The sequence below is a fragment of the Vanacampus margaritifer genome, chromosome 18 (assembly GCF_051991255.1).
Source record: "Vanacampus margaritifer isolate UIUO_Vmar chromosome 18, RoL_Vmar_1.0, whole genome shotgun sequence".
NCBI classification, from domain to species: Eukaryota; Metazoa; Chordata; class Actinopteri; order Syngnathiformes; family Syngnathidae; genus Vanacampus; species Vanacampus margaritifer.
The window spans coordinates 8,795,490-8,811,699 of NC_135449.1; the positions used below are offsets into that span (position 1 = coordinate 8,795,490).

The following is a 16,210-nucleotide window of genomic DNA, read 5'->3' on the forward strand; positions in this document are numbered from 1 at the left end:
TTAAATCCTAACATGGCTGTAAAGCAAATCTGACACCCTAAACCTGGCGTGAAACACAAATTTAAAACCCTAACCTTGCTTGGAACTATTTTAAAACTCATTTAACGGAACAAAACTTTAAAATATTTGAAACCCTGATATTAAGTCTTAATGCTGGTTTGAAACCTTAATACAGCCTGTTACTAACCCTAATTTGAAAACAAATTTGAAACTTTTAACACAACCTTAATTTGGAAACCAAACACGTTTGAAACCCTATGTTGAAACTCACACTCTCATGTGAAACCCCAACATGGGGTTTAACTCAAATTGAAACCCTAACCCAGGTTTGACACCCTAATTTGAAACCATAAGACTGTCTTGAAAACCATCATTTTGAAACTGACTTACTTTGACACCCTATTACACAATGTAACCCAAATTTAAAACCCTAACGCAGATTTGAAAACCTAATTTTAAAGCTTAACCCTGTCTTGATATCCTAATTTGGAACCCTAACTCAAGCTATAATTCTAATTTGATAACATAACCCAAATTTGAAACCCTAACACAGGGTGTATGTAACCTTAATTTGGAAACCCACCACAAGGTTGAGACCCTAACCTGAGTTTGAAGCCCTAACTCTTGCCTTGGAGCATTGGCTTTGCAGCTCCCTATATTTAATTGGATTATCCACACTTAACAGTCGCCCGGAATGTCGCTTTTGTTGCATCACATTCTATCTTTCACCCAAACGGTGAGCCATTACATCAGCACCAGTGTGGGACTTTCTTCCATTTCATTAGGATTCCTGGAAACTTTACTAGCAGCACTTTAGAGACAAAGCAAGAGCGAGCGACTGTACGCAGCCAAGGAAAACCATCAAGAGGAAATATGGGCTCATTATCGCACCTAGCTGGGGCTCTTTAGCAACGAGCCATTTGCCGAGGACACACTAATGTACTTTAGACAACCCTGCCAAACACTGCGCATAAATGCTGCATCATGTACAGAGACACGCCTCTTCGCCAGTTCCTTACAAGACCACAAAGTGAGGTCCGTAAAGGTGTGCCTGGCAAACACTCTTTTAACCCTTCGAGGCTGGTTATCATGTCATGTGTTCAAAAAAAAAAAGACAAAAAGGTCAGACAGAGGTCCATTTGCCAGCTTCGGAGAGATGGAACAGGAATGTGAAGTTTCACACCCGACAACCACTTCATAAGAAACTGTCAAAACACGACCGGTGGGAAATGTTCACTTTTTCCCCCAAATGACTTTTCTGAAAGAAAGAGGCACAGTCACGGAATGTGTTTCATGCTTTGTTGACTACTGCACGGCACTAAATGATTTGCTGCCTTTTCTTGTTTACACACAGAACATGACGCTGCCTGTTTCACCTTCACTTGAACCCCCTTTAACATGCTTTTTTGCCCTGCGTTTGCTTTGCCTCAGGTTCCGCTAACAACTCCCATGCCTGGCAGTCACAGTCACGTAAGTAACGTGTGTTTTTTTCTGCGTCCCCATAATGTCCACTGTTATGTCCCATTATATTCCATTTCATTCCATAGTGTCCCGTAATATCCACTATTGTGTCTCATAATGTCCAAGTGTGACCCATTTTTACACTGGAGTGCCCTTTGATATCTCCTATTATGTCCCACTTGTTTCCATAGTGTCCCATAATGTCCCTTATTGTGTCTCATTTTGTCTCTTTATGTCCCATCTCATTCCATTATTTCTCACTTTGTCCCACAATGTCCTCTATACTGACCCATCAAGATTGATGTCTTGCAAACCCTGCAGAAAATGGAATCTAGCAGCTCCCCCTAGTGTCAGCAAAAGGCAGTGATCTGATTGCACTGATCCGCGTGAAACCAAATACTTGTGACAAGTCAGTCTGCATCAAAGACCAAAACTTGTGATCACGTTAATGTTCTTGTGGTTCCGCATTTTTGTCTAATAACCACACATGTTAGTGATGAAAGGGGCTGACAAAATATCACAATGGATCCTCGTGTTGTCTGCTTCAACTGTAACTGAAATGTCAAACCCGAGTCAGACCCTAGTCTAGACTTGGGAAACGTGAGTTGAAACTCAAAGCATCGTTTGAACTCCTAACTATTTTTTCTAACACTTGCTTGAAACTCCAATTTGAAAACCTCACCTGACCTTGAAACTCTAACCCCAGTTTGATACCTTAACTTTGGCTTGATACCCTAATTTGAAACCCCAGTTTTGTAATCCTAAAATGAAGCCTAACTAGATGGCAAAAATGCCATTTTAAATATGGACAAATAAGTGCATGGAATTTTTTTTTCTCAATGCATGCAGAAAAGATCTATCTGACAACAAAGGGTTTGAAGCGACAAGTAACTACTAACAATTTAAGATTAAACAGAATTGTTGACCAATTGAATTCAATATATTAAGTTTAATTGATTATGAGTTCATTAAAACATAATATATTCACTTTGGATTAACTTATTTCAATAGTGTGTTACCACTTGAAGCAATTTTATTAAGTTGGTCAACAATTCTCTGTTTAATCTTAAATTGGTTCAACAATTCTTCTTTTAGATTGCGCCAAGGGCTACCTTGCCTAAAAATGACGGCACAAAACTGCTGAACAACCAGCATTAAGTGCAAGAATGCCTACTCGCGCTGTAGTATAGGGGCAGTATAAGACCCGGTGTAAGTGCAACTAAGCCATGTCTGCCATCTATTGGTGAATGGTGATATTACATCTTAAAACTATACAGTGGAACCCTGCTATTCATTCACGAGGGATGGGGACCGGCTGACCTGACTTAAAATGGGTGTATAATAATATATATATATATTATTTTTTTTATTTTTTTTTTTTTTCTGGAAAGCTCAGTATTGTTCATTCGGTAATTTTACCGATTTGACATGTCATCATCATTGCTTTTTTTTTTTAGGGGGGTATAATTAACAGCCATTGAAAATAAGTGGATTTTTTTTTTCTGTATGTAAACCCCCCAAAAAATTAAAAACAAAGACAAAAAATATTGGGGGTAAAAACCTGAATAGTGCTGAGATGCGATTATTCTGGTTCAACTTTAGTAGAGGATGTTTATAATCCCCCCCCCAAAAAAAATCTTCTTAATTTATAGAATTAAAGGCCAAAGTGCGGTCGCGGCCCACCCGTGTTGCCCCTGCCTTAAACTTTTGGGTCGTTGTTTGCTACTTGATTAATTGAATCTTTCCCATTGTGTTTTTATGACCCAGCAGTACGTTTTGCGCCGTATCGGCCCCAGGACATCACCCTGAAGCCGCTGCTCTTCGAGGTGCCGTCCATCACGGTCGACTCGGTGTTCACGGGCCGAGAGTGGCTCTTCCAGGAGATCGACGGCCACCTCAACCGGCCCGGCAGCAGCCGCGGCGTGGTCGTCGTCGGCAACATCGGTTTCGGCAAGACGGCCATCATCTCCCGCCTGGTGGCGCTCAGCTGCCACGGAACACGCATGCGGCAGATCGCCTCCGACAGCCCGCAGGCCTCGCCCAAACGTAAAAATACTTCAGATGCAATATGAGACGGATTTTCTTTTTTTTATGCATTGTTTTAATTGGGAATGTCTTTGTGTATGCATCCAGATGGCGAGGGGCTTCCTCTCAGCCAGCCCCAGCCCACGCACGGCACGCTGGGAGGAGGCAGCTGTCCCGGCACCCCTGAAATGCGGCGGCGCCAAGAAGAGTCCATGAGGAGACTCGCCTCTCAGGTACATGGTCATACCGCCTACGTACTTTAATCAGAATTTTACTTGTATGCGCCGACAAATAAACGGGTTGGTTTTAAATATGGTCATTTCTTCAAATTAAATATATATAGTATACATTTTTCATCAAAATCATTTAAGTCGTGTCATGTGTCCCAAGTGTACTGTACAACGTGTGAGGGAACCCGATCCCCCGCCGTGGCGCATGTATTATGCATTTATGTTTAAAAAAGAAAAAAACAACTTAGCCAGGGAGTCTTATGAAATATTAATACAAGTGGAATGTCACTTCCCAGCCCTGCTATTAGATCTTGTTAAGTTTGCATATTAATAATTGAGCTCACTCGCTTTTTCACCCCCATTTTTTTTTAAACCCTCCTCTATGGACAGAGCTTTTTTTTTTCTTCATTGTTTTCGATATTCTTTGATTAACTCATTCACTGCCATTGACGGGTATAGACGACAAAAATTCATTTAAACTATTTCTATTAGTTTCACATTTTTCCCCACTTTTGTTGAGTATGAAAACATTTATATTTTATTTTATTTTATTTTATTGTACATTTAGAACAGATATAAAAATTTGTGATTAATCGTCAGTTAACTATTGAAGTCATGCGATTAATTACAATTAAAAATGTTAATCGTCTGACGCCCCTAATTTTTCATAATCTTTTCATAATGTTTTTTTCCAGGTTTTCATACTCTTGTTAACAAAAGTGGGGGGAAAAATTTAAAATGTTTGTCTTTAACCGTCAATGGCAGTGAATGAGTTAGAAAAAAACAACGGGTAAAAATAAATGTAATTACATTTTTTAATGTTCTCTTCAGCAATATTTTGTAATATAAATTAAATGCATAGCTGTTAATTGGTAATTAAAAATAAATGTATCTGAATTTTAACATGAACCCTTTTTTAATCATTCATTAGCCAATGTTGCTAGTTGTGAAACGTGACAGCAATTTAACGCTTAGCTCCTTCCGACTTGAGCCCGACGTGATCTCTCTACAGATCTCTCAAAGCGATCAATTATTAAATCTAAAAAACAAAATGGAACAACAGTGTCAACTTCCTGTTTGGCTCAGTTTCACTCTCTGTCGCCCCCTCCAGGTGGTGGCGTACCATTACTGCCAGGCGGACAACGCCTACACCTGCCTGGTACCTGAGTTTGTGCACAATGTGGCTGCGCTGCTGTGCCGCTCGCCTCACCTGGCGGCTTACAGGGAGCAGATGCTGCGCGAGCCACACCTACAGAGCGTGCTGAGCCTGCGCTCCTGCGTCCAGGACCCGCTGGCATCCTTTAGGAGGGGCGTGCTCGAGCCCTTGGACGCGCTCTACAAAGGTAATGCGAGCCCTGTTTGGATTTTGGAGAGATTGCTTTCAAGTGCCTTTAAGTGGTGCTATTTCACTTTTTTTTTTTTATTGAAAATAAATTAATTTTTGAAAAAAGAAATTATTTTTAATAAATAAATTAATTTTAAATAAATAGTTTTTCAATTGGCTATAATTTTCTTTTAAAGGCCAAGGGGGTGCGCCGAGAAAAAAAAGCATTGTTTCCTTGAAGTAACATTTTTAGCGTATAAACAAACATTTTACAAAAAACAATACAACCAAATAAAAATTGTTAAATATATAAAAATAATATATAAAAAAAAATGTGAATGATTTCCACACAAAAATTATGATGCTGAGGTACCTACAGGTTTTGTTTTGTTACTTTTTTATGGATATTTGTGGGGTGAGTGGATAAACTCCCACATAAAATGATTCAATTTAAACAAAACAAAACAAACATTGTAATAGAAAATAAGTTGTTGTTTTTTTTTTTATGGATAGAGAAGTTTGGATTTGACTTTTTTTATGGATGTGTTCAAAAGAAATGGGGGTGCACTATCAAATAAAATGTCCTCCATAAATCGAATGTTTACCTCAGAACTCAACAATTAGTCATTTGTTTCTTATTTTTCTTATTGATGTGTGAAAAAGAGAGGAAGTGCGCCTACAAATGAAATGTCTAATGTATAAATTTCCCTTGATGAAATAACATTTTTAACACCAAAAAATAAGAAATTATTATTTTTTTTAAATAATGGTACTTTGTTTGGGTTATTTTTTGATTATTAGTATTTATTTTTTGGGTGTACCCCTTTTTCCCACGTACATCCAGAAGAAAAATCCAAACAAAACCTCTGACTACTGTTTTATTGTATTAATTGGTTCACTTTCTGCATTAAAAGGTTATTTTAATGAGGACATTTTCTATTTAGACATTTGTTGATGCACACACCTGCCAGCCCCTTCCATTTTACATGTGTCTTAATGCAAGTGATTATTTAGGGTCCTCAGTTAAAAAAAAAAAATAAGGCCAGTTTATAACCCATATAGGCATTATGTTAAATGTCATCATAAAACATGTAACAAAATATATATTTTCTAACTCTCCAGAGAGGAAGATCAACTCTGATGAGGACCTGATCGTCCTCATCGACGGCCTTAACGAGGCCGAGTTCCACAAGCCCGACTACGGCGACACCATCGTCTCCTTCCTCTGCAAGACCATCCACAAGTTCCCTCCCTGGCTCAAGCTGGTGGTGACGGTGCGAACCACCTTGCAGGAGATCACCAACCCGCTGCCGTTCCACCGCATCTCGCTGGACGGCCTGGAGGAGAACGACGCCATCGACCAGGACCTGCAGGGTTACATCCTGCACCGCATCCACAGCAGCCCGGAGATCCAGAACAACATCTCGCTCAACGGCAAGATGGACAACACCACCTTCGGCAAACTCAGCGGACACCTCAAGGCCCTCAGCCAGGGATCCTACCTGTACCTCAAGCTCACCTTTGACCTTATTGAGAAGGGATACCTGGTCCTCAAGAGCTCCAGCTACAAGGTGAGACCTCATAAAAAACAAAAAAACTGTTCTTTTTTTTAATTTAATTTTAATTTTTTTTTTTTCTGGAGAAAAAAAAAACGGTTCTAATCGTTCGTTCCTTCCTCAGGTGGTTCCAGTCAACCTGGCCGAGGTGTATCTGCTGCAGTGCAACATGCGCTTCCCCACGCAGTCGTCGTTCGAGCGGGCGTTGCCTCTGCTCAACGTGGCCGTGGCCTCGCTGCACCCGCTCACGGACGAGCAGGTCTACCAGGCGATCAACGCCGGCTCGCTGCAGGTACGACTTGATCCGGACTCTGCACGCTAGATGTTGAACATCAAAGCTACGTGCTAACCATGGTGCTGATCCAGGGTACGCTGGACTGGGAGGACTTCCAGCAGCGTGTGGACAACCTGTCCGTCTTCCTGGTGAAGAGGCGGGACGGCACCCGCATGTTCGTCCACCCGTCCTTCCGGGAGTGGTTGATATGGCGGGAGGAAGGCGAGAAGACCAAGTTCCTGTGTGATCCCAGGTAAGATGAGAGCTTTTTTGTCTTTGTTGTTTTAGGGGGCTTGATTTTTGTTTTTTGTGGGGAGTTTGTGCCAACAAATTAATGCAAAATAAACCCAAATAATGTACTTTGAAAAGTGGCGCTTTTTTTAAAAAAAAAATTATTTGAATGTCATTATTTTTATAATCATACTTATAATTATTTTTTGTTTTAATTACTTTTCTGTTATTATTAAATGTTTTAAGTAATTTCAATAAAAACCTTTTTAAAGTTTAATTGAATATTTAATTATTATTATTTATTTATTTTTATCTATACATAGGTACAACAAATAAAATGGTTGCATATAAACACTTCCTCAATAAAATTCATAGAATTTCAACTATAATAAATCTTCAAATCACATTCAGGAAAATGGCAGGTTTCTGACCGTGTCTGTAGTATCCTGACGGAAAATAATGCTCCACTTGTGCTTGACCCCGAGTTGTTCATTGTTACTAAACATTTATCGTGACCTTTCGCCTTCCAGTTAAAGCCCAAAACAGTGTATGAATAATCCATGCGGAAATGTACCTCCGATGTCACATTAGTCAGTCAGTTATAAATAGACGTATCTCATTAGTCACCATAAAGGTTAGGATTTTTTTTTTCCCATGAGGAAGTCTTTCATGTTGTAAATAATACCACCCGCGAATAAGCATTTTCATGACTCAGGCGGCTAAAAGTTTGTCCCGTCTGCGCGTTCGCAGGAGCGGCCACACCCTGCTGGCCTTCTGGTTCTCACGACAGGAGAACAAGCTCAACCGGCAGCAGACCATCGAGCTGGGCCACCACATCCTCAAAGCACATATCTTCAAGGTACTGGCTGCGCTCCATGTTCACAAACACTCGCACAATTGCAAGAAAAACAACTTTATTTGTAGAGCACCTTAAAATGAACCGCAGCTGTAACATTCATTTGCGTTTTCTCGCATGTTTATAATGTATATCGATAGAAACACACACAAATTACAAATGGATGGCACTATCTGTTCAAGGGTCTCAGCAAGAAAGTGGGCGTGTCCTCGTCCATTTTGCAAGGCCTATGGGCGTCCTACAGCACGGAGGGTTTGTCGGCAGCACTCTCGTCACTGAGGAACCTCTACACGCCTAACATCAAGGTGAGCGAGTTGAGCTACAAAACAGATCTGCGTCTTCCAATCTTGTGTGGGACCCAGTAGCGGGTCCGTCGTCCGTGTAAAAGTGTACATTTTTATTTTTCAACTGGCCTGTTTTCAGCTTTTGTGCTCAGAGGCCACATTTGATGAATAAATATGCATGTAAAATTGCATTCATTTACATAACAAAATAACAGCTGAGTCTCATTTTTTAACAAAGTTAATTATTATTAACTAACAATTAAATTGATAGAATAATTTACAAATATTAATTACAATAAAACAAAACAGATATTTATTTAGACAAAATAATAAAATGTCAATAAAAATTAATAATTACATTTTAATGAACCGCTGATGCTGCGCTGGGTCAATATTAAAGTTCAATTAATTAGTTTTTTCTCTTTTTTGTGTTTTTGTGTGTTTGTTTTGCATATAATGTTAGTCAATAATGAATCACACTAATTACATTTTTAAAATAGGTCACAAACCTGTGATCTATTAAATAAATTTGATTTAGCTATTTGTTATAAATGAAATAATTAGAGATCAAATAAATACAAGGTTGACGGGCCAAATAATTTGTATTTATTTTTAATTTTCATGTTATTTGTTGAATATGTCATGAACCACTAAGTCATTAAATTATTTATGTTAATTATTTTTTATTTATATATTTTTTTAGATATGTTGAGGGACAATAATGATTTAACTGAATTAAAGTTCCGTTTTTTAGAATAATTCACAGATGAATGGTTAATTAAAAAAATATTTAAAACTAAAAAAAAATAGATTGTCATTGGCCACTAATAATTTATTCATTCAATTTAACGTATTCTTAAGACAACTATGAATTAAAGTATTTTTTTTCCCATTTTAATTTTTCAGCCCATGGCCAATAATTACAAAACAATAATAATAATAATTAAAGAACTATTTACACGTCAGTGTTTCGGAAACTGTATTTTTGCAGGTTTGGAAGCAAATTTGGCGTATTTGACATGTATGCGTGTTTGCAGGTGAGTCGGTTGCTGATGATGGGCGGAGCTAACGTCAACTACCGCACCGAGGTGCTAAACAACGCCCCCGTGCTGTGCGTGCACGCCCACCTGGGCTACATGGACATGGTGGCGCTGCTGCTGGAATACGGCGCCTATGCCGACGCCCCCTCCGAGAGCGGCCTGACGCCGCTCAGCTACGCCGCCGCCGGGGGTCACATGACCATCGTGACGGCGCTGTGTCGCAAGAGAGCCAAGGTGCGTATATGTTACATGATTTGACTCGAGTCAGACTGAAGTCGGCAATTTTCAGACTTGGACTCGCATTCATGAGACGTAACTTGATTATCGGTTACCAGTGTCTGATGTGCCTCCAGGTGGACCACCTGGACAGGAACGGGCAGTGCGCACTGGTGCACGCCGCCCTCCGGGGCCACATGGAGGTGGTGAAGTTCCTCATCCAGTGCGACTGGAGCGGCGGGTCGGCGCAGCACTCGCCGCAAACGCAGCAACAGGCCACCTTCACCAAAAGCCACGCCGTCCAGCAGGCCCTGGTCGCCGCCGCCAGTATGGGCTACACGGAGGTACGCCACCGCCGCTCCCGGGGCACTTTTTATGGACTTGCCAAGGAATTTAATGAAATACAATTGAATCTATTTTAATATGTTGTGTGACAATTGTTAAATGCATACATTCATTAAATTGTTAAGTACAGAATAGGTTAAGGGACAATATTGAAACAAATGAAATTGTTATTTTTACAATATGATGCAAGACAATTGTTGATGTTTGTTTAGAACATGCCACGGAGCAACAAATAAATGTATCCAAGTAAATTAATATAATGTAATGATATACTGTATATGGTACATAGACAAAATAACCATTCACATGCACTTTCACACTGAAGGTTATCCCAATCCAATTGACGTGATCGGAAATCGCGGCCAATCACGTGATTTTCACCTGATTGGGATTGGCTGAAAAAGACCGAATTTTTAAATTTTTTTCATTTCCAAAATTAAGAACAACATACAGTATTTTAGTTTTTTACTGGATTTGAACCACTGCTGATTTACAGCAATATAAAAAGGTATGACCTTGGCATACCTTTATTCAAATAATAATAATAACAATAGTAAAGACAATGGAGGCAATTTGGATTGTCTCTTTTTCTTCATTGCATTGCATTGCGTAGGTATTGGATCGGGACTCTGTATCAGCAGATATTAAAAATCAAGTGACGTGCACTCTGCAAAAAATGTGATTGGTACATTCCTACTGTCACATATTCTTTATGCTATGCTGGGGAGAATAAACGACTTATATTTCTGCAGCTTACTGAGCAGTTGTGACCTTGTATAAACGGCACGTATGTATGTGTGTATTAGATCGCCCCCTGGTGGCCAAAGCACACACTCTTGAAGAAGCTGCACAATGAATGCATGAAATCATGACGCACAAACATTTATTTTTTTATTTATAATTTTTCATTATGCTGTATGCTTTTGTCATTTGCAATACTATAGAGTGCTATTTTTCTTATTTAAAACAAAATTTGGCATTTCTCTTCAATTCAATAGGAAAAAATGATTTGAGTGTTCTGCATTTAAATCAGTTATTGTTACGACAAAAACGTGCATTTTTTTTAAGAACCTGAACCAGATTTTTTACCCACTCAAATTTCTCCACAGATTGTGTCCTACCTGCTGGACCTGCCGGAGAAAGACGAGGAGGAGGTAGAGCGGGCGCAGATCAACAACTTTGACTCGCTGTGGGGCGAGACTGGTGAGTGTGGACGTCGCACATATTCTTCCTACCCACATGACTCGTATCTGTCATGTGACTTTGCGTCTTCTCGTCCAGCTCTGACGGCAGCCTCGGGTCGGGGAAAGCTGGAGGTGTGCCGCCTGCTGTTGGAGCAAGGCGCCGCCGTGGCCCAGTCCAATCGGCGAGGCATCGTGCCGCTGTTCAGCGCCGTCCGACAGGGCCACTGGCAGGTCCGCATATTCGATCATGACATCATCATCATAATCATAAGTAATAATAATATTTGTTTGTCAGATAGTGGATCTTCTCCTGACACACGGCGCCGACGTCAACTTGGTGGACAAACAGGGCCGCACGCCGCTCATGATGGCCGCCTCGGAGGGACACCTGGCAACGGTGGAGTTTCTGCTCTCGCAAGGTCAGTTTTCTTTCATAAAATCTCCACCAAATTATTCCGTCATCAAAATGTTTACTTTTACTTGAGTAGAATACTACCTCAGTACTCCACCTCTACTGTCTTCCTTCCCAGGAGCTTCCCTGTCTCTGACCGACAAAGAGGGTCTGACGGCACTCAGCTGGGGCTGCCTCAAGGGTCACCTGCCGGTGGTCCGATGCCTGGTGGAAAGCGGCGCCGCCACCGACCACGCCGATAAGAACGGCCGGACGCCGCTCGATCTTGCCGCCTTCTACGGCGACTCTGACGTGGTGGGTGAACCAAATGGCGAAAAGCACCACATTTGGACCAAGACTCCACATCCACATACATAATCTTCTTCAGGTCCAGTTCTTGGTGGACCACGGCGCCATGATCGAGCACGTGGACTACAGCGGCATGCGTCCTCTGGACCGGGCAGTGGGCTGCAGGAACACGTCGGTGGTGGTGGCCCTGCTCAAGAAAGGCGCCAAGATAGGTGAGAGCACGCATCTTCTCACATCTTTCACTCATGTGCCTGCTGCCACAGGAGCATGAGGCGCATGACAAGCCAGTCACTCAAACCGCAACGCCATTATTGGCGTTTCTTTTAAATGTGCCTCTTGTCCTCATCTGAAACGATATTTGGGGTCATTTTCTGCTCAAAACGTCAGAAGGCGAGACCAGGGAGCATATTTGGACAGTAAATTTTTTTTTAAAAACATATACTTCACCCAACAGATTTTTAGGAATTTTGACCCTTTGTTATAGACTCCATTTGGATACTTTTTTTCTTCCCTATCCACTATATAGTGAGCGGGAGTAGTCCTGGGCTGATGGTATAACCGTGAGCAAAAAATATACTAAAATAACAGCTCTAAAATTACCCTTTAAAAAATATATATATATATATATATATATATATATATATATATATATATATATATATATATATATATATATATATAATTGGGTAAATAAAAACAGAAATTGTTTCCATTGAACATATATAACTATTTTATTTTTTTAACAAAATAAAGAATGTAATGGTACCATGTCAAATTTAAATAAATAAATGTTAACATTGTTCTTCTGTTTGAATTTCGTCTTAGTAAGTCACAGTGTCTGGTGAGCTATTTTTAGAACAGACCCGTGGGCTGCTCGTGTTGTCCTTGAGGCTAACTAGTACCCGCTGGCATGTTAATCAACAGAGCAAAAAGGCATCCGTGTTTGCACATGGTGTCTTTCGTCGTCCTCCTGTGCGGTTCTGCTCACCCCTCCCCTTTCTGCTCGCCAAGAATGGTGGGGATCATATTTTGCCCTGCTTAGAAAGGGTGACAGCCAGAATTAGCTGTTATGAAACCTTCAACCAATATACCGTTACTGTAATGTATTTCAAAAAAATTTATGGAAGGTCAGAAAACTTTCCCGATGCATTGTACATGATAATTAGCTTTTTTTTTTAATGTGCATTTCAGGTTAATTAAAATATCTACTCAACATTTACAAGCGATTTCTCGTCAAAATAATGTTATGTTTTATTCAAAATGTTTTTTTGTTTTTTTACTGTGAGGAGTCACTGAGTGTTTAAGTGGTTTAGACACCCACACACTTGCTCCATGCACGCTAAACAGCAGGCATGTAACACTACATTGCAAAAACTAAAATTAAAAATATCTTAAATCTTCTTGCCAGGCATTTTTTGTTCACTTATTTAAGAACTCTTGCCAATTCAAATGCTCCTGTTCTATTGGCAGGTAATATAATCCTCATTGTCATGACTTTTTTTTTTTTCCCTAAATGGAGTTTTTGCAGTGTAGTGTTGCGTCATCCTCACCTCCCACCACGGCTGCCGCTATTTGTGTTTCTTGTCGTCTCATGTTCTCTATCCTGCATGTTCTCTTGTCATCCTTCTCTCAATCGCATTCTTTCTTTCCCTCCACCCCGGAGACAGATCGTTAATCTCGCTTGTGATGTATTTCTTTTGTTATTTTTTAATTATTTTGCTTCTCACTGCTGCTTTTTTTTTTTGTGTTTTTCTCACTCTTCCACCTCCATGGCCTCTTTTTCTCTCTCTCTCCTCCACACTCCTACGCTCTTCCTCCTATTCTCACCTTTAAACCCCCACCCGCCCCACCTCGCCCTCGCCTCTCTCTCCGGTCCCAGGATGTCAGACGCTGCCCAGTCGGCCCCGAGGTAAAGCCAAGGCTGTCGACTTCCCACCCCAGCAGGCATTTTGACAGCTCTATCTCCTTTCTCTGTGTTGTCTGTGTTTCCTCCCGAGCGTCGGCGGGCCAGCTTTTTAGCGTTAGCTAACTAAAGTGACTAATAGGTGTACGCTTTGAGGTAGATGGTCCGAGCCGCTTCCTGGCAGCATGGATGCATGACAGCAGCCTCCGAGCGACACTGACTGCGTGGCTGTTGTTTTTTTTGTTTTTTTTTAGCAGGAAGTGCATGCACGACATTGTGCCCGTCGCCGCCGCGCACCGAGGTCGCTCGCAGTCATCATGACGTCACTTGACGCCCTCCCCTTCGGCGGCGGGGCTCTTCCTGCCGCCTTGTGTTTTCCTGTCGCCTTGTTGTTTCTTGTGCCTTTGTGGTGTTCTGTTTGTTTGTGTGTGTCACAGATTGCCGATACACTTAAATGACTTCAGCCTGACATAAACAGTGCATCCAGAAAGGACGTATATGGCGCTTTACTTTGAAGTTACAACAACGCTGGACACAAGCCTCTTCTCAAAATTCCATTTGTGAAACAGACAGATGGGCCAAGGTCATATATGGTAGACCATAAAATCTCATTAAATAACACGCGCACGCGTAAAATATATAATAATATATATTTTTAATTATAACTTCAAGGTCCAAAAAAACGTCTTTTAACGTCTTTGGCACTCCTCCATAGGATTTTACTAAACGTTTTTTAACGTTTTTGGCAGTCAAAGAGTTAATAGTCTTAATTAATTAATTTAATCAAATAAAGTGAAATATTGTCTGTCCAGTTGTCCTGATATTTTTCATTGTATTATTCACAATAAATTAAGCAAATATTTAATAGAATAAAATGTAATAAAATTCAATTTATATTTTTAATGTTATCTTTATGAAATTACTCATAATTTAATCATTTAAAAAGTTTTTTGCTTCGACTTACCACCTGTAGTAAATTCAGTGGATTGGACATGTACTTAATTCTGTTTTTATTTTATTTTATTTTTTATTTTATGCAACAATCTCTGTCACGTTGTCATTATGGGGTGCTGTGAGAAGAATTTTGAGGGGGAAAAAACTTTTTTTTTTTTTTTTGATGAGGCTTTAACATAAAATATGGAAAAAGTGAATACTTTCTGGATGCACTGTATTTCAAATATGATTGCTTTTTGGGGTGGTTAACCCTTTGAGAAGAAGTTGGTAATTCTGTTGCAGAAAGCAATAGTTCCAGTAGCAAAGCTGTGATGTTTTCTCAACAGTGGATTGTTTTGTTTTCCTCCTCCATCTGCCATTTTTCACTGTTTTTCCCCCCGTTTACCCTGTTTTAAATAATTGTTACCGTACCCCACACGATTCACTGGATTGTTGCTTTTGAGACATTTGCATGTTTGCAGCAACCCTTGACAGCGATCCACTTTAATTGCATTCACTTGAATGTGCAAGACAATCCAGGAGATGTCTGGTGGGATACGCGCATTTCTCGTTAATATGATTGTGTGCGTGTTTGTGTGTGTGTGTACGTGTGTCGTTTTGACTTCCTTCCTCTCTTCCATCTACTCGTCGCTTGTTTCCGAATGCCGTCGTCCTCACTTTGTCGTCTTCCCCTGTGACGCAGGTCCCGCCACGTGGGCCATGGCCACCTCCAAACCCGACATCATGATCATCCTGCTCAGCAAGCTCATCGAGGAGGGCGACGGATTCTACAAGGTGTGACCACAAATTTCCTTTGATGGCTAGTCAATGTATTTAGTGAAACCATTTCTTTGCAATAAAGTGTTCTTTTTCTCCTCCACTAGTCTACACACAATATTCGGATTAATCTTGTGTTGTTGGAATAAGAATCAAGCAGATGAATCTACCCTGAGATTACACTAGGGGGCAGCCATTTTGTCATTCTAAATTGTCATCAAAGTGCCCTCAGCATGGCATTACAATCGCAATGCGAGCCTGAAGGCACCTTGGCATCAATTTCAATAGACAGCAGAGGGCGGTAAAATGACAAAATGGCTGCCCCCTTGAGATGGGTGAAAAAGACTGTATTAATCTGCCTAATTCTGAAATTGAAATATGTCAATTTGACATACTTCCTTTACTACTTTTCTATTGGCTATGGCTTTGGCGATCCTGTATCCACAATTAGTTGGATTTTTTTTGGGGGGGGGGGTCACCACAAATGAAACTTGAATTTGTCAATAGTTTGACTGTAAATGTAAATTTGTGTGGCTCCTTACAGAAGGGGAAGGTAAAGGAGGCGGCGCAACGCTACCAATATGCCCTCAAAAAGTTCCCACGGGAAGGCTTCAGCGAGGACCTCAAGACGTTCAGGGAGCTCAAGGTTTCAATCTTCCTCAACCTGTCCCGATGTCGCAGGAAAATGAACGTGAGTTGGCGAAGATCCCAAATCGGCGATGTAGCTGGCCCAGAATTTATTGTTGCTGTCTTGTGCCCAGGACTTTGGGATGGCTGAGGAATTTGCTACCAAGGCACTTGAACTGAAACCCAAATCCTACGAGGCCTACTATGCCAGAGCCCGGGCCAAGCGTAGCAGCAGGTAAGCAGT

The 16,210-nt window shown here is 40.7% G+C and overlaps 1 protein-coding gene across 4 annotated transcripts in view; it reads left to right on the forward strand.

Moving 5' to 3' along the window:
• The window catches only part of tanc2b (tetratricopeptide repeat, ankyrin repeat and coiled-coil containing 2b), a 90,765-nt gene that overhangs the window by 70,533 nt on the left and 4,022 nt on the right, over nt 1–16,210 (forward strand). For 2 of the 4 annotated variants that reach the window (XM_077550375.1, XM_077550377.1), the window contains 20 exons: nt 1,432–1,470; nt 3,232–3,507; nt 3,595–3,719; nt 4,828–5,059; nt 6,163–6,611; nt 6,721–6,888; nt 6,963–7,123; nt 7,852–7,960; nt 8,140–8,262; nt 9,279–9,515; nt 9,635–9,841; nt 10,952–11,045; nt 11,124–11,257; nt 11,322–11,445; nt 11,557–11,732; nt 11,806–11,938; nt 13,606–13,635; nt 15,266–15,357; nt 15,884–16,030; nt 16,101–16,201. In XM_077550375.1, coding sequence (XP_077406501.1) covers nt 1,432–1,470; nt 3,232–3,507; nt 3,595–3,719; nt 4,828–5,059; nt 6,163–6,611; nt 6,721–6,888; nt 6,963–7,123; nt 7,852–7,960; nt 8,140–8,262; nt 9,279–9,515; nt 9,635–9,841; nt 10,952–11,045; nt 11,124–11,257; nt 11,322–11,445; nt 11,557–11,732; nt 11,806–11,938; nt 13,606–13,635; nt 15,266–15,357; nt 15,884–16,030; nt 16,101–16,201 — 3,157 coding nt within the window. Of the gene's footprint in view, nt 1–1,431; nt 1,471–3,228; nt 3,508–3,594; nt 3,720–4,827; nt 5,060–6,162; nt 6,612–6,720; nt 6,889–6,962; nt 7,124–7,851; nt 7,961–8,139; nt 8,263–9,278; nt 9,516–9,634; nt 9,842–10,951; nt 11,046–11,123; nt 11,258–11,321; nt 11,446–11,556; nt 11,733–11,805; nt 11,939–13,605; nt 13,636–15,265; nt 15,358–15,883; nt 16,031–16,100; nt 16,202–16,210 lie in introns of all 4 variants that reach the window. The other 2 variants (XM_077550374.1, XM_077550376.1) reach the window with 2 other exon arrangements.